This window comes from Stegodyphus dumicola, chromosome X2 (genome assembly GCF_044657685.1).
Source record: "Stegodyphus dumicola isolate Sdum_Otavi_A_Nest chromosome X2, ASM4465768v1".
In the NCBI taxonomy this organism is placed as follows: domain Eukaryota; kingdom Metazoa; phylum Arthropoda; class Arachnida; order Araneae; family Eresidae; genus Stegodyphus; species Stegodyphus dumicola.
The window spans coordinates 195,581,182-195,600,443 of NC_140781.1; the positions used below are offsets into that span (position 1 = coordinate 195,581,182).

Sequence of the window (19,262 nt, forward strand, 5' to 3'; positions counted from 1 at the left end):
TGCTCTCGAAATCGATTGAGATCTTGACTAAATACACCCGGTAGTACCTTCTCCTTGAATGGTGGAGCCAGTTAGTCTCCCAAACACTAGTTGATTAAACACCAGACACAAGTTTCTTGCTTTACTAATTGGATATTGTTAAAAGTGCTTTATTGTTTGTAATTATTTGATTAAAAAGTGAGAAATGTTGTTTTTGACTATGACCAAATTTTGCCAAAGCAGCTTTTAATGCTGGTTTGAAACGATAAGCACTTAAGTAAAAAACCGTTTTGCTAGAAACGCAATTAACAAAATAAATGTGTTTGATAAATATAGGCCATTGTTATTGATGTTCGAATGAATTATATACTAAAATATGCCAGCGTGTATTACAATTATAATTATATTTTCAAAAAAGTGTCCTTGGACTAACTAACGATTGCACTAGAAGATTCTAGGTTCTAAATACATATGTTCAAATGTAGCTTTTAATTTAAGTAAATCTGATTGTTTTTGAAATTTGAAAAATCCAAAGTCTCATTTTTGTTTAAATATGAATAACAAACATGCAAAGTAATTCCTAATTTTCCTAAAATTAAATTTGCATAAAAAATAAATAAACACAAAATCCTTGAATTAAATGCATTTTTTATTTTACAATGAATTCAAAAAGAATCACGTCGAGATGTATTACCTGCTTAAAGAACTTGAATAAAAATTGGGTCTGCTTGAAGTTTTCGGGCGGCATTCCGTCTAGATACTCACTTAGCACATTTATTAGCTTTTTATTTGAAGCGTTGGCGGAGATTTGGCGACAGCGCCAAATTTGGCACTCGAGAACAAATTGTAAAATTTTCACAGAAAATTCACAGCACAATGCAGAAGAAAAATTCACTTTCACTATAAGAAGCCCTATACATATGCCTAAAATATTAAACTATGCAATTTGGCAAAAATTTTCCAAAACCACCGATACAATTTCATTACAAATTATTTTCGCACATTTTATTCTGAAATAAAACATACATTGCATAATAAGATATGTAATAAAATGCCTGCAGCTGATGAAAACTAAATATAATTTCATGCTTTCAGAAAAGCAAAGAGGAACAAAGTTTCTGTATCCAAATAGACAAACTGATATTGCATTAGTTAAGTAATCAAAAGAATCTAATTAATTATGCCAAAATAATGAGGCCATAAATTAGCAAAAATTTATACTTTAATTTAATAAAAGATTTTAAACCTTACAAATTTATATCAAGCTTCATATTCTAAAAACCTCGAAAATAAAGATGTATGTCAATTGTTAAGTACCGATAAATTATTTATAAACAACATTCTGACTAAAGTTCATGAACGTTTTAAAGTTTTAGGAAAGCGCTCTTAGAATTTGTGTTATTTTCATGTAGTGTATAATTTTGATAAAGTGGAATATTTCTAAAATTAGAGTTTTATCGATTTCAGAACTCAACGACATTTCTCACTGAAATCAAATCCAAAATAGGATTCTACAGAATAATGTGTCAGCTGGGATTAAAACGCAAAACAAAATCAGATGACCATCCTTACGAAGGATTTAAAAGAAATATTTTTATTCTAAAATTGTAGTCCCACAAGGGGAACAGTTTTGGAAAATGAACAGAAATATTTTATGCTGTCGTTTTTAATCATTACGTCAGTGAAGATTTTATGCGTCAGTGAAGATTCATGAATACGTTAAACCCGGTTACAAAGAAATAGTCAAATCATTTTTTAAATGTAAGAATTTTCCAATTTTGATTAAAAATAACTTATATCTTGGACATGAAGCTAATTTTTATGACCTCACAAATTGTTTATAAGTTTGCCTTGACCGACTATTAATTTCAAGAACCGTTAATACAGAAGTTCAGGAACAAAAAGAATACCATTGAGGATTCCTTCCTTTTTTGGGGGGGAGGGGGGAATTGTTTGTTTGTTACATTCAGTTTCCATTGCTGCAAAAGCCTTTTAAAAGCACATATAAACGTTAGGTTTATCGGAATGAATGCATTCATCTTGTTTATAGAACATCAAGTAAAAATTTTCAGAAGTTTCAATTGAATATCTATGATATCAAGAGCTCATCTCGGAAAGAAATTTCGATTTATCCTTTGGTACTAGAACTACAGTGCATACATAGATAAAGCTAAAGATTCGCATGAAGCGTAACACTTGGATAAATAAATACTATCTCTTCTCTAACACAGAATAGTCTAGCACAGCAAAGCGTGTTTTGTACGCCAACAGATGCGGGTTTCCTCTAAGGCATTGTCAGGGAAGAGAAGCGTTTTAGTCGTGGAGCAGCGCAAACATCGCTATACCGAAGCTACCTCAAGAAATTCCATATCACAAGTCTATATACAGATGCTGCCTCGAAGGATGCCCGCACCTTTCCACGACTTAAATCTCTCTTGATTACAGCATTGCGTGGTGCTAAGATTCCCACTGAAGAAGGAAACGAAAAAAGAAAGAAAATAAAATAAAAGATTTATATACACGCAATTAGTGTTATTATACATAGCAACTTCTTTGGCTTGTACTTTGATTGGAACAACGAACTAACGTGAAAAACTAACACAAGTATCAGATGAGTGGTAAATATGAAAGAACATCGCGAACCATAAAGCTGTCGATCCTTACATGCGTGTGCGATTTAGTTAGCATAAAATCAACAGATTCGAAACGGAGAATATCACTCAAAAATGAAGTAAAATCCAGGCTCGAAAATCTGAATATATTTGAGAGTTCGAAGGAAAAATATCTTAATCTGCACAGATGATAGAGTATCCTTAATGGAAAGCAACTTCAAAACTTCTCAGAGCTTCCTCTCGCGAGCCGGTAAGAAATCTCGTACAGAGATTTTTAACGCGAGCGAGTATTTGGAGCCCAGAAAGTTTTATTTGACTAGAGACCACAAACATTCTATTGGCTTACAAAAATTCCATGATATGCTTAGTTTTCTAGAAACGTGGTGAATTGAAAAACATAGAACAACCATTTGTGACAAAATATACGCCTGACTAGTCTGTACAGCATGAAACATAGCTAGGCTTTATAATACCACGTTTGATAAACGCTCTAAATATTTTTGCCATCCTTAAATTAATTTTCCCACTCCTGAAATACTAAAATAATTTTTATTTTTATTAAAAAAATATGTCTTTTATTCAACGATAGAAAGAATTTTTTTCGGATTATGTCAGATACACTTTAAAGAGTTTTGTTCAGGAACGGGTTGCTTAATTTGTTTTCAATAAATCAATTTATGGACGGCAAAAACATGACAAGAATTCAGACCTAGAAAAAAAACTAGATTAAGGAGCAAATTGAAAGTTATAAATTGGCTGGAATATGATTATTCTTTGAAAGAGATATTGCAGGAAAACCATCGTGCAGGGTTATCTTAAACTACAAGCCTCCACACGTTCAATTATATAATTATATAACAATCGGGAAAAAAAGGCTTCTTCGGCTTAAAACCGTAAATGGAAACTTGCACAAAAGTTGCTGTCAGGTATTCTAGAAATACAGCTTTATAACCTAATTAGCCCATCAACATGCAGCAAAATGTGCTCATACTGGTTGAATGATAAAAGAAGAATAAAGAGCAAAGATGAAATCGATTTCACATTTAGTCACTTGTTGCAGCTTACTGTCCTTTTGAGATCATCACTGTTAGCTGCTGAAAATTGTTTGTCGTACGTTACTGCTTTGCATTCAGTCTCATCTTTTCTAAATTTTGATGAATGTCCAAAGAAGAACCTTTTGAGCTGAATTCCAACAGGTACTGTACGACATATAATTGAAAAAATGATAAAATAGTAATAACAATAATCGTCGACTTAATAATTTTCCTCACCGTGGTATAGGAAGCTTATGTTTCATTTGTAGTCAAGCTTCTCCCATTTCCATTGACAGAATACAATAAGTAAATTGAATACTTTGTTAAAAAAATGATCTGTCCTCGGGACGGGTCTTCTCCAGTTTGAAGAAGTGATCTTCTTTCCAGAGGTAAGAGTGGAGAACTTATTCCAGCGTTGGACGACTTTATAGCAATTCTCCAGACTCCTCTTCAAAATCTTCCAACTCTGGTTCTTCCAACGTCACCTGGAACTTGATGCGCTCTTTTCCTGAGCTTGGAGGAGAATCTTCCGATACATTCTGGCGACTGCTTGATGGACTGATGGGAATCATGTTTTGGTACCAGTCCCTATTCTCTTCAAGTGTATCCAATATGTCCTGGGCATCTGGATGTACAAGATCACCCCAAGTTTCCCAAAGCGGATGAACGATATAATCTATGAAACCGACCTGGAAAAGCAAGCAAGGCAATATTTATGCATAAAATCGATATAAACGTTAAAAACACAGATTCCTGAATTTAAAATATATATTACCCGTACCAAGCTATACAGAAAATGTTTGTTAAATCAAAATTCATTGCGTTTGTTAATGATAAAGTGAATAGTTATGTTATGTAGTAATAAAGATTTCAGAGGGTTCAATCAATTATGCCAATAATTTTAAAATAGTTACTAATGATTTTAAAAACAAATTAAAGCTGTTAGCAAGCTCAAGTTCACCGATGGTAAAATGGTTAAAATTCAAACTCTAATCTACTGTGACAAAATAGAACCATGCAGTTATAATAGGATAACATTTTATGTAGAAAGATGTTACCTTTTAAATGTAGCAGAATATCATTTAATGATTAAGAAAATGGTTTAATAGAATTTCTTAACATGTTCGTCCAAGCAATAATACATTTCGAAAAGAACAGTGTCCTTGAAGCTAAGATTTTACATTCCATAATTTTAAGCTTAAATTAAGGAAACTGTTATTTTCTTTGATATATAAAACTCTTTTTGAATTGATGTCTGTTTTGGTTAGATATTTAAAGGTTTAACACTTTATGTAAGTATTCTTAAAAATACATATCATCACGAGCAGAATGTGTCCAATTTAAAAATTTTTTCTATGAAATGTGCAAACATTGGTTTAAAAATACTCACAAAGTATAGGGTCCAGATAGATGACAACCCATAGTAAAACGAAACTAACTACAATGAATTAATCTAAAACACACATACACACATATTTGACAAATATGAGGACTAATATCCCTAAATCAAATGAATGAAGAAAGATTTCCAAAAATCATAAACCTGAATTAATACCAATTATACTGATTAATAAATAAATGCTGATTACTAACCTGTGATTTTTCAATCGTGGCTGTGTGCCTATCACACATAGGACTGATATCCATTCCTTGATTTCTTTCTTTGTCACCTTGCTGGAAAAATTCTTCCATTATAAGGTCAACCCAACGCTTATAGATTTCTAATGGCTTCGTAGGATTACTTAGATCCGCACAATGAACCATGTTTTGTAAAACCTGAATAAAAAACAGACGAGGTTACTGTAAAAGCAGTTGAGTGATAGTTTAAAAATAATGATTTCATGACTATTACTACTTTTGAAAATTTAAATTATATGAATGAACGTCTTTAATAATAATCTTACAAATAATAAAATTGAAAAATTAGTAGTTTTAATAAATGATAGATAGGTAAACCTACAGTGTATGAAAAGATAAAGATCGCGCAAATATAAATGATTAAGAAAAGTATACTATTTCAGTTAAACCACATTTTCAAATATACCTTTTTTACATTGTTTCATTTCTCCATTTCAATGCGGAATTTAGCTTTGAGTAACAAGCTACCTCCATAAAAGAGAATTCATTATCTTTTGCATACTTTCAAAGCGCTATGTATTATATTATATTTAGTATTATATTTAGTTTCGTTATAGAGAATTTCCACAAACCACGTAAAACTAAAATCTTAGGAAACTCCCACAAAGGAGCATCCATCATTTTTTACTTATGAGAGTTAAGGTAACTTTTAATATTTTATTTGTAAGAACATATATGTAGAGCCACTCTAACTTCTCGACTAAACGACTGGCTGTTAACTTATACTTTGTATAAGATGCTTAGAATTATAAGAATTGCAGAGATCCTGTCAGAGAGTTTGCAGGGATGGCAAAAGTGGACCCGCCGACCGAATGCAGCCTAATTGTTATTCCAGGTCGTTATGAAACTCGCAACGACATTTTTATCTCCTTCCTACCGAATTTTGTATGCAAACAACTGAAATGAGCACATACAAAATGTGCACGGACTGTACCAGCGATCAACCTAAATTGAGGATACTAGTTATGCTAGAGAGCATGTGCATCGGCCGAAGAATATTGTCCTATCTTTTCTAGAAACTTTAATTTAGAAATTAAACAATGAAGCATGAATATTGTTGAGATGATAAGACTCACCAGAAAATGGAGCTTAAAGAAATAACATTTCACCCCTAAATTTTTATTTGAGAATGAAAAGGTACACATGTCAGTCATCTGATAACCAGTAGAAATCACAGCCCTGCCTGCATGATTCACTAAAAAAGACTTTTTTAGCCAGTAGATAAAAGTATTTGTCCACCTATACTGTAGATGTTGCTTGATGCCGCTAGGTTTGGGACCTGGTAGGTCTAGTGTGGCAATCTATAATTATTTGGTAATGCGGACTAGTTGCTACGAGTCTGCGCAATTTAGAGTTACGTACGGCAATGTTCACTGACAGGTGACGCTTGTGGAAATGTATGTTGTTTTAGCTACTCTGAATTATGGCCTCCATAAAAAGACCATTCCACCATTTCCAGGCTAAAGATATGCAATTCCTCTTCACATACACTAGATTGAAGTCTTTGAACTGGACGCAGCTTTGTATAACATTTTGCTAGAAGACCTCACATTCAAGATACGAGTATTACTTAGAAAGTTAATATTGACAGAACTAAACTGTTATATGCTGTTAATTTAGAATAAAAATGAGTTTTAATTTTGCTTTTAAGAACATAATTTAAAAATGTCAAGGAACTAAATTTGTATTCCGCAAAAGAAGCTAGGACATCATACTCTAGCTACACCTACTTTTATTCTAGCTTTTTTATACCATTGTGAATTACTCTTTGCGAATTGAGATGTATTATTTCGTTATAAAAGGAAAGGGTTATTATTTTTTAGAATATTTGGTAAAGTTCTATAAATACCCTTACAGAATAACAAAAAAAAAATGCAATATTTATCAAAGTTGAGCTCTTTCAACACACAAATTTAAAATTATTGAAATATTTCAAGCTTGACTTTATGACATTTTTTTATCAAATTTGATAAATTTCTAACAAAGCGTAAGGACATTAGATTACAAAATTAATATCCTTCCATTTTATTATGAAGTTTATGACCTTATAGTAGCATTTATTAAAGGAAAAGTATTATAATAAGGTTGAACTGATAATAAGGATTTGGACACAAAAGCAAAGTAAATGGAGAATTATGTACTACATCAATTTCGTTTAATACTGTCTTAATGAGATATTTTTAATGTGACTTCATTGAGATGTTTACGGTTACGATATATATTAGGTTATAATTTAAAATAGTTTGCTTCTTGCTTTCTTTAATAACGTCATGTCATCTTAATGAAAGGAAGTTTATGAAAACAATGACTAAATAAGGCAATTATAAAAATTTAGCTAATAAAATGTGCTTAAATGTGAGTCTTCATGCGCAGATCCTAAAGGCCGTGCCACTCAGAGGACCTAAAGGTCAGCTTAGACAATGTTATAGAAACAAATGCATTTCAACTATTTATAGGCATAATTTGGTGGCCAAAACAACTATTCTAGACGAGAGGGATTTGCAGCTACGTTAATTCTGCGGGGTCAGAATATTCGGAGCTATAAAGCCGCCATCCAAACGCTTAATCTGATATGCTCGAAATTTGATCGACAGCCGTAAAAGTTGCGGAAGCAGACTTGTTTGAGCCGCGGTTGAGATCCTGGTTTCTTGAAGAGTGTTTCGACGTTAGGTTGTGGGGTGGAATGTAAGTGTGATGTAGTTGGCTGTTTGGTTGGGAGGAGCGACAGTTGAGCAGTACATCACATTCGGGTCACAAATGCGGAGAGATTGTAGATAATGTTTGGTGCCACTAGTTTAACGACCTGGTCAATTTCGTGTTGCTGTGGAAATATGAATCATTTGCTAATGGTCTACGCAGCTCGGAGATTTTAATGGCGATGTTCTTTGATAGATCACTCTGTGAAATTCGATATTATTTTAGTTGTTCTACAGGAGTGGAAGAGTTGAGCTCAACTGACCTGCAAAACTACGCTTAAAACGTCCATGCAAAAACAGCTGTTTAGGCGCGACCGATATGGAATGATGTCTTTGTTGCCATCCCACCTTAGCCGTAACAAATTAAATTCACAAATAAATTCATTTAAGTACCCGTTTATCCTGCCTCAGTTTCAGTTTCATCAAATACAAATGAATTCAAAAGAATTGCTTATTTATGTTTTATTGTTATCGTGCTGCCCTGAAATTTGCAGTAATGTCATTCACAAACCAGAGCATTATAAACATGCAGCTAAATACTCAGTTTCTAGTTTAGAGGGACTTACTTTACATTAAATATATATATATATATGATTAATAAAAGTAAGGAAAAGCCAGAACACTGTTGATGCGTACTTAGCTCCATATTGAAGAAGAAGAATTCTGATTGCATAGTATGGTAATATGTTGACGTCATAGTATCTAAAAATATTCTATTTTTATTTTCCAATTGACATTCGTGACCACAATTCACTTGGCACTATTCAAGAATATTTACATTTTTGATATTATAGCGATAGCAAGCAACACAGAGAAATTACATTCTAGCAGGGCAAAGAGCGAAGCTGAAGTGCGTAGTTATGCAAGATGGAAGCACACGAAGAGAAAACTTTTGGTTTGGGTTTACAATTTACGAAGCACACGAAGAGAAAACTTTGGTTGGAGTTTCAGTTTACAATTATTACGTCATCAGCGCTGTGCAGGGCATGAAAAAAAATGATCTAGGAATGACGCAATCGAGAGAAGTTATTACGATTTTTTTCAGAACCGAGAGGAAGAATTAAAGAGTTACCCTTAGACTAAATTATAATTTTGATTCATTTATTTTTTATCTTACATATATATAAATTAATAAATAAAATAACATCTTCATTTGTGAAATATTAAAGTTATTATTAGCACAGCATTAAAATTATTATTAGCAATATTAAATCACAGTATTCTCACACTCATTTCGTTGAACAATATAATTGAATAAATGTAGCTCAGCGAATTATTAATAGAAAGCAAATGTAACAAGAGTGCATAATTAACCACTTGGAAAACCAAATCTTGTTTTAACAAACAGACAAGCATTTGTTATAAGAACATTAATGTATCATATAATGGCACCTGGGAAATCGCAATATCACCATTATTTTTTAGAAAGCACCCTGATCTCAACTTGATCATATAATTCAATATCTAGTATTAAGTGCACGTGCGCATAACGGTTTCTGAAGTACTGGAGGCAATGAAAGACGTTTATTACATTATTATATGAAATTATGATTTAAACTAAAATCATTAATACGCAAATTTTGCTAAACCATCATTCATAACGTCGATCCGAATGATGTGATTTCCATCGCCTCGGCGATGCCACAACAGATTCGCTACTTTACTTTTCTTCTTTTCAAATACATACAATTTATCAACAGAAAGCAGGACGACACTCACTAAGGCCTTTTAATTTAGAAACTAATATTCAATTTTCATTCATGCTCTTGAACCAAAACTATTCCCACCTGAGATTTTTTGCCTTATAAAGTTGCAAGGAACACCACCCAAAGAAAGGAGAATATCATGTAAAAAAAGAGAAAATTGTAGCAGAAGCAAAGATGAAGGCTCATTTTCCTCATCCAAAGGAAAAAAACAGTAAAAATTAAACACATCTTTCACGTAGAATATAGTTACTTCGAGCGACTAAGCATACTGTATAATATCCTCGCATACTGTTGGTAACGTTATTTAGAATAAGGATTCCTAGGATAAGGAATCTAATTTTGTATAAACCCAGCACGAATTGAGTATGAGTATGGGACAACTTAGTGAATGAGACGCATAATCCCGACACATGCTGTCGTGGAATACCAGTTATTATCTACGCTAGATTAATTTTAAAAAGGGAGTCATCCAGTAGGTAGAATCCAAGACCAGATGTTCTATAAAAATGCCTCACATAATTTGGATAGGAAAGCATCTTTACACATCCCGACTACTATGGTCCTTTGGTATCATATGCAGGAATTTACGCTACTCTAATGCAATCTCGCTGAACTCAAGGCCCCTGACACCTCCAATAACGCACTGTTTCCATAATACTAGCAAGACTGAAGCGTGTTGAACCCTGTGTTGAAACTCGTATCTGGCATGGACTGGTATCCTTTATACAAAATGTGACACGCCGGTGAGAAGTACATTATCTATTGCTGTAACTGGATCCAAACAAGGTATTCTCTACAACAGCATAAGCTGCACTACATGTGCTGTTGATTTAGTAGATTGCGTACTGCAAGCCATTTTCCATCCAATACTGTCTCGCAAAACTGATTATGAAGCGATTGTTTCGCTCTGGCAATCCCTGATTTTGATCTGAATGAGAGATTTTTGTTGAGTGCATTTACTATAATGGTTGAGTGAGGTAGAATGTGTTTATGTAGCTGTCCAGTTCTGTAATAAAGGTAAAAATTCAATCTTGTCTACATCAACTTTGATGAAACCTTCTCTCTAAAGCTTAATAATGCTTCATAGAATATTGAAGCTACAGGGCACGATCTCTAACATGGTCAATATGTAACATACCGATTTGATCCTGTCAATCCTAGTTGTATTCGTAGTGCTTGTAGCTGACATAGTTATTATTCGCTTATTTAGTAAGAAAGAAGCTATTATCTTGTTTTCAGGTTCCCAGTGTTCACGGAATACCTGAAATGACTCAGATTCTGTTACAAGTTTAATTTTCTGCCAAATTGAGGAAATGTGCCTTAATGCTCTAATGGGAAGCCTTACTGCATTAGCAATAGCAAAATGCGCTTTTTTTTTTTTTTTTTTTTTTTTTTGTAAATTTTATCTATTTACGATACGAAATTTTTACGATACGAATTTACGATACGAAATTTTTACATTAACTGACAGTTAATTTTTAGCTTCCTATAGCATATTTTGAATTAGTTTCCCATTAGCATCATTAAAGAAAATTTCAACTTAATTCCCTTAGCGCTTGATTTGTTTCAACTGATCTTCCTATTATTACCTACAAACTACGCACTAGAGTTTCCTCGAAAGTCTGAAAAAAAAAATCACTTTTACCTTTTACCTCACAAACACGCGCACATTAAAAATAGCGAACTGACTACTAGGAACGAACACTGGGAAATAAAATGTCTTCATTAAAATTATGGCTAACCTTATTTTTTACGGCCGAATTAAGTAAAAGCTAATTATATGGCGTAAGTATTACGCACTTGAGAGCACAAGATTAATGAAACACACTTTTTATTAGCTAAATTAACACTTTTCATTATATAATAAAGATGTTTATTGTAATTTATCCCGCTGAGAGATCAAAATATTGAGTATTATGTTTAAAACTGAAGTAATAAGTGATAGTTGGTAAAGATGACTTGCATAATATGATAAAGGCGGCAATAAATAATATATGATGATATCTGATAAAGATAACAATAAGTGATATCTGGTAAAGATGCGTTTGCTTCTCAAATGTTCATGTAATTTATCTGTTTCAGAGAACGTTTAAACGGATAAATAAATGCTTATTTTACTGATCAGGAAATTAGTTTTAAAATTCTTTGAAATTTTGTTTAAAATGTTACCTAAGACCTTAGATTACATATTAATTCATGACAGAAATTATGTATTGTTACAACAGGTTAATTTGCGGCAGATGCATTAAATTTTTATACCTGTATTCTTTCCGTATAGTTGTCCAGAAGGACCATTCCAGAACCAGCGACTTTCTTTGTTTCAACCATCGTCTTCAAATCAGCCAATAAATTCATGTGTTTTGACATGTCTGTTGCCAAAACCTAAATAAATAAAGAACATGATACCTTAGTACAGCTTAAAAACAGAAAAATAATATTATTCTTCCCAAACAAAAACTTTAAGAATAACAAGTGTCCTAGTCCCTTAAAAACTTAGACATAGCTGTAGAAAAATCAAAACTAATCTGGCAAAATAGTATTACTTTTATTAGTTAAAATAGAATATTAAAGCTATCGAAATTCAATGCGTCTAAAACAGAAGAGTTGGACTTTGCCCAATTCTGGATGACGTATGATCATATGAAATATTTCAAAATTGTGTAAAATATGTAAGAACTTTCCTCTGCTATGATCTTTGATTCTACAGGGTACGATCTCGGTTGAAAAACTTAATTGTTTGCAGTAAATTGGACAGTGCATTAAGCTGAAGGTTATGGACAGGCATTAAGCTGAAGGAAGCTAATTATTCGCCCTGATTGGTATCGCCCTGGCTGATGTATGGTTGGGCTCGGGTATGAATCCCGAGTAAGACTTAGATGTTTGCAAATGTATAGTGTTTGTATGGTATCAAGGCACTTAAAACACTGACGAGCTGAAAGTGGTTCTTTCGATAGATTTAGTTGCAGGGAGAGACGGGTGGGAGATTTGGGACTCTTTCTCACGGATGTAATTTTGTTGCCGCCTATGATACATCCTGAGCAGCTTTCAGCGCTTTCTAGGATGATCATACTCTTATGTGATGGTATGATTTAACGGATTTTGTATATTCAATTTTATTTCATTTTATTAGCCTAAAGGACATTAGCCTAGAAGGGCTATTAATTTCCTTTTGGCATTTTGCGTTGATTCACTATAAATGTCGGGCCAATTTTTCTAATTGTTGCCACCTAATATTAGAACCCCGCATTATATTTAAAGAAATTAAATAATGAAGAATCTGCATGAATGTATGTATGTTTCTCCCGCTGCGAAAAAACAACGGTACCTAGAGACATCAAATTTACAATAAGTTGTCCTCCACTAGAATATGCGGATCTGGAAGCCCGAACTTAGAATTTGGAATTTGTTCCATTATCTATTCCATATTTTGTAAAACTTTAACGAATTTTTTATAAAGAAACTCAACGTTTACAAAGCGAGCAATGGCAACGCTGTACGAAAAAACATTTTTATCTCCATCGCGCGAGACTATGTATCGGAAATTCTAAAGATATGTTCATTTTAAAATTATTTTGCGATATTGCTGTTGAATTGAATTTTATGGTTTAAGTGCAAAGAACATGATATTTAATAAATAAAGGGAACACTGAAAACGTTAAAAAAACGCCCCTTTGTGCGTAATATAAAATCTGAAAGCTTTCAGACTTTTTTTCTTTTAAATTTTGTTTTAATTTCTTCTCTTCACTTTCTGCTCTTCGTTATTTGTTAATAAATGAATTGAAAGCTATCGTTCGTAGGTATAAATAAAAGTTTTAAACTTATTAAAGTTTTCGCTGTATTTTTTATACGGCGCTGTATAATTTATGCGTAAATATCTCTCTAGTTTGCTTCCAATTAATTGGACTAGATTAGGAATTCAGACTGATTGACTATTAAGTTCGATTAGATGCTTCCATGCAAAATACGAAATGCGTACTAGAAAGATGTATATTTAAAAAATTCTGATTACATTATTTTTTCTCTGAAGGCGAAAGCATCGCAGATAGATTACTAGTTTACTTGGTTAAAAATTAAAAGCTTAGGAGAAATGTGCCAGCATTCTTTTCGAAGTTAATAACATGCATCCTAACTTTAATAATTGCTGATAATATTTTAAGCATAAAACAACATAAATATTATTCCCTTAACCCTTAGAAAACCGAAGCCTTCCCTAATCTGCATGCTTAAAATACCAAAACGCCGGTCCCCGTATATCACCCACCCCTCCCTTTTCCATTAACGCACAAAGAGATGTGAATATTTCAAATGATATCCTTTCTACTTGCTAACAAACAAGCTTCCATTAGGCTTTGAGGACAGCTGCCTAGAATAAACTAATACAATGCATTTGGGGAAATTGCGTACCTTAGGGGCAGAGGAGAAAACAACATTGCAATCTCCGCCGTTTCAGGCGGTTTTGGTTATTTGAATGAAAGGCTGTCCCGGGCGTTTCTGCTCTCAAAGGATTAATCAATTAATTCGCAGATTACTTTTAGTGGTCATATACATCTGTTTATTCCTCAACTGGTATTGTTTTTCGCAATTAATTCGTAAACTTGGTATTGTTTTCATAATGTAGAAAATAAATTTTCAAATACACGTTTACAAACGGATTTATTTTTCTATGTATGGATTAAAAAATTCCACGTGGCAAAAAAATTGGATAAAATGTTAATTTATTGTTTCATAATTTAAGGAAAATGGCTACATTCGACGGGATAAACGGAAATTCACACATAGATATAGAAAGCTATTAGGCATAATAATCATGTGCATCATTAATGTGGTTTTAATATTTAATTACTGAGTAATAGTATTGACCTATGAGTAGGATAGCAAATTTATCGCTACGTGAATTTCTGTGAATTTTAGAAGTATTTATTTTTTTTAAGATATCGCGAATATCAGATTTTTTTGCGAATGTGGAGTAAATCCCCATATTTCGAACATTTTTTGATTATTCTTTATTTCTGTTGCAATCGTAAGATTATTCTTATATTTAAATAAATTTGATGCTACTTTACGTCATAATATTTGAAAAAAGACCTTGAAAACTAAACCTGTCCAAAACTCCAAACTAACAGATTCAACCTTATATTACATTAAGTTTTAATTAAGTTCCTAGAATAGCAAAAATAACGTAGATTCTTAAAAGTCGTCTTCTCTTGCCTGTCAATAGAGATAAATAATTTCGATTACTAAATGAATAGAATTTGTTTACAGTACAAAATGTAAATAATTGATTTCGATTAAATTATAACTGATTATATTCGATTTTCATCAAAAATAACAGTATTGAATACAAAATGCACAACAAAAGTTTTTAGAAATTTTTGTTAGCTATTAAGTTATTGTATTATTGCTTCGTTTCTGGCATGCATCTCCCCCCCCCGAAATGCTGATGTAAATTCTTAATCGCGAAATTTTAAGGTAAACCCAGACAAAGAAAGTTTCCTGAAGTTTTTCTCTATTCACTCTACGTAGTTTTTCTGCATCTCTCCCACCCGAGCGTGATCCGTTTCATTGCGGATAAACCTAAACTAATTATTCAAGTAAGTTAACTAAATGTTGTACGTTTCAAATAACAAACAATAAACACAGTTCAGTTTGAAGGAAATAATATACACCTGTAGCGAGAGTTTCCAAAATTATTCTTCAGTTCCTAAAACATCCTCAGCAGCCTTATGTTACTTAAAAATGAAATATAATCATGATCAAGTGGGTTAGTGAACTTACCATATCAATGGCCATTTTACGGAGACTCAGCATTTGTTTTTTATTCAGACTTGAGAAAATGTTGCAGTTCTCGTCTTGAAGAAGTTTGAAGGCCACCGCTAAGGAATGATTTTCCAACACCGATTCATCATTATACATAACGGCAAGTTCAGAACCTGGCACAACAGAAAATAAAAATCAATAGAAAGCAAGGGACAAACCTTTGTGCAACAGGAATGGAGATCAGGAACCCTTTGTGCAAAGGTTACATAATGAACATTGTAATTGCGCAACATTTTTACAAATGAGAGAACATGTAAATCACTTTAACATGTAAACGATTCTTAAGTTACACCTATAACGATTTTGTATCAAAAAAGGTTAAATAAAAAAAACTGGTTCAGCAATTAAACAATATGTAATACCAGATATTACACACCAAAGAGGTCATTTTTCCCCGGAATCAATTATAAAATAAAGGCTGTACTCAAATATTCCATATTTTCTGTCACAAGTTACATTAATCATCATTTAAATGCACAGGAATGTTTCATAAAATAATCTCTGTTAGAAGATAAAAATACAACTATTACTTTTCGCCAAATGCAGCAGATACTGTAAAGTACGATGATTAAAAAAAAAATGGTTTCGTGTACTGCATGATTAAAAATAATAGGCTTGAGGATATTTAACTTTGAATGACAACATATTCTACATTAAAATTATGATAAAAATATTAATAAATCTGACGAGAGCAATATTTCTTCAAACAAATGGTTTGACAGTATAAAGAGAAGGGTTCGTCTATTCAAGATTATATTAGGAAAAAATTTGTACCGTATATTCCGAGTATTCCTCGACAGATGGCGCCGCTGAATTACCATATTTATTTCATTGCGAGCTGCTGAATCTATATCGCTTGTTATCTGTTCGCTATTTATTGTTCGAGAAAACTGACGAGATAAACATTGTATTCTGTTTTTATTTATAGCCCAAATACCGAAAATACACATTCGAGAATTTCAATCATTATTTTATTGTGAAAATTATAAAATAAAAACATTTGCTGATTAAACGTACAGAATGTTTTAATTTCTTATTCTACTAATACTTCTGTGCTGTTTTAGGAAAATTTTTCTGCTCATTGATTGAAAACTCTTTCGAGAAATTTTATGCTGCGTAAAGCCACTGAGCCTAAGAATCAAATGATTCATTCCTTAAATTAATTTTTCGTCTAATTCTTCTGAATGTGTTTGATTGCATATTTATCGCGCTCTAATAATGTGGCCATTAATGGAGCCCAGGTCAAAACCACAAACAGTCGACGTAAACTCTCTCCAAAAGCTTTCTCGCTGGGCATGTGCTAGAAGGGGCTGATGAAATCCTTCGGTGGCAGATGTTGCCAGTCATACGTAAGATGGTGCTTCGGTAGAAGAGACTAGACTATACCTGCCAGCCTATTATACAAATCGAATGCCCGCATCCTCCTATGAGTCGAATAGTATCCAGTAAAGTGAAACGTGCATGTTTCTCGACCTTATAAATTTAAATTTAGAGAAAGTGCTAAAAATATCTGCTGTTCCTATACCTGTTTAAAAATATAAACATGGGAAACAAATTAGTAGCTTTCAGAGATCACTGATGTGCATTACATAGTTTATATCTGAAGAAACTTGATACAAAACATTATAATAACATACACAAGACGAATAGAATATAAAATAATTTAAAGTATGTAACAATTGGTACGCATGGATTTCAGAGCATATTTTCGCTACACAGATAATAATAAAGTATGAAACTATTTCAACAGATTTCAAAAGTATTCTTTTTTATGTTTCTCATGTACTTAATATTTACGCAAGCCCTTTGATATGTTATACGAGTCAATGAGATTGTTATACGAGTCAATGAGATTGTTATACGAGTCAATGAGATAGTATTCAGTAAAGTGAAACGTGCATGTTTCTCGACCTTTATAAAGTTTTTTATTCAGATTTATTCAAATATCATTTTTCTTATGCATATCAGTACCAAAACAGGAAACCTAATGGGAAAGAAGACACACAAATTTTTGTAGTGTTAAGATGATTTTATACACAGGAATCTGAATAAAAAAACTATATTACTGAAGTATTGAAGTTGAAATATTACTGAAGTACTGAAGAATGCTAAAATTAATACCTAATGAAAAATATTCTTTAGCATACGTGTACTTTCCTTACATTTATAACCATCACATACCTTTCATACTCACCGTCAAACGTCAATGCACGACTTCGAGATTCTTCAGTATAATTTTCATTTCTGTCATGCTCACATAGGTTATTCCAAACATTCCTTGATTTTAAAGTTGAATGAATTTATGGAATAAAATGTAATACTTGCCTCTTTTCCGAATTAAGGCCACATCTATCTCGACCCAGTTTTATTTATTTATTTATTTATTTATTTATTTATTTTTGGTAACAAAAAAAAAAAAAAAAACCACTCACCTTTCTTGTTCAATCATACAGATAAAACATTCTTTTTGCTCAAAATTGAGAAAGAATATAATACCACTCATAAACATTCAGATACGATAACACGCCGAACAAATACTAATTCAGAAGTCAAACAACAAAAATCAGCGTTTTCAAATTTTCGCAGGACTAGTTTCGATGGTTTTACCGAACCATCATCCTCAGCTGCAAAAGCACAAATCCATTTGCGCTGATTTTTGTTGTTTGACTTCTGAAACATTTCAGTATTTATTTTAATCAACGTGACACTCCTCAGAAACGTTGAGCCATATTTACTAACGATGAAGAGCAACTTGCTTTTAATATAGACAAAAAAAATTTTAAGAATTATAAACTACTTTTTATGGTTATTGCGATAATATTTTAGCAATTACATGATTTAAAAATTAAAACTACACTTATGGTATGGTTGTTGCGGTCACTTTCAACAACTACATCATTAATATTTTTTTAAACAAATATGAAGTTTTGTACTGAAACATTGAAAACCTGCGTAAAATACTTTAGACATTTTAATTAATCATAGAAAATTTTACGCTTTACATTTGGGTGAGTCTTTACGCTTATCTGATCTTTCTGATTTTAGAAATAAGTTATTTATTTACTTGATAAAAGGGAATTCTATTCTGGAATAGAGTGCGAATGTTTACTAGACTTAATCCGCTAAATGGAACGATACTGGAAATTGTAATAAAATGCAATTTGAAATTTTTTAATTAGTAAATAACATAATTAATTTTTAATTAAATAATAATTTAATAACAGCCATTAATAGATGTCTAATATAATTAAAAGTGTTAGTCAATATTAAATTAAGACTCACTCGAATTAATGAGATATTGATTAGTGACTCCAGGGTGATCAACATCATGAATGGCAGCAGAAAAGAGAATAGCCAACACTTCCAAATCAGAAAACACAGACTAAAAGAAAAAGAAAATAATTAGCCACCTGAACACATATTTTTAAAGCTATTATCATTATTTCCACAGGATTAAGACAACTGAAATACATACTATTTCTAGCATCCATTACAGATTCATTCTAGTATATTTAAAAGATCATGTAACTTTCTTATTCAAATCTAAAAAGGTACAGTGCCAGGTAAGTACAGTGCTAGACAGCATAATAAGAGATAGTATTATAATGAGAAACTTTTAAACTATCCTGCTGAAATTACAAAAGCCATCTGTATGAAATAATGATTTAGATTTCACTTTGGTCGATAAAAAAGTCAGAAGTTTAAACTAAATTTTCCAGAGCTAACCACACAGAATATAAATGGGAACATTTTATGCTAACGTTAGTTAGTTAGCATAAA

At 32.2% G+C, this 19,262-nt stretch overlaps 1 protein-coding gene across 8 annotated transcripts in view; it reads right to left on the minus strand.

Moving 5' to 3' along the window:
- Nucleotides 1-607: 607 nt before the first annotated feature.
- LOC118198261 (3',5'-cyclic-AMP phosphodiesterase 4C-like) overlaps nt 608-19,262 on the minus strand; it is a 539,317-nt gene continuing 520,662 nt past the window's right edge. For all 8 annotated transcript variants that reach the window (XM_085809228.1, XM_085809230.1, XM_085809226.1 and 5 more), the window contains 5 exons: nt 18,765-18,864; nt 15,441-15,595; nt 11,925-12,047; nt 5,219-5,401; nt 608-4,314 (listed from right to left, as the gene is read on the minus strand). In XM_085809228.1, coding sequence (XP_085665354.1) covers nt 4,051-4,314; nt 5,219-5,401; nt 11,925-12,047; nt 15,441-15,595; nt 18,765-18,864 — 825 coding nt within the window. In that variant the 3' untranslated portion in view covers nt 608-4,050. The remainder of the gene's footprint in view (nt 4,315-5,218; nt 5,402-11,924; nt 12,048-15,440; nt 15,596-18,764; nt 18,865-19,262) is intronic.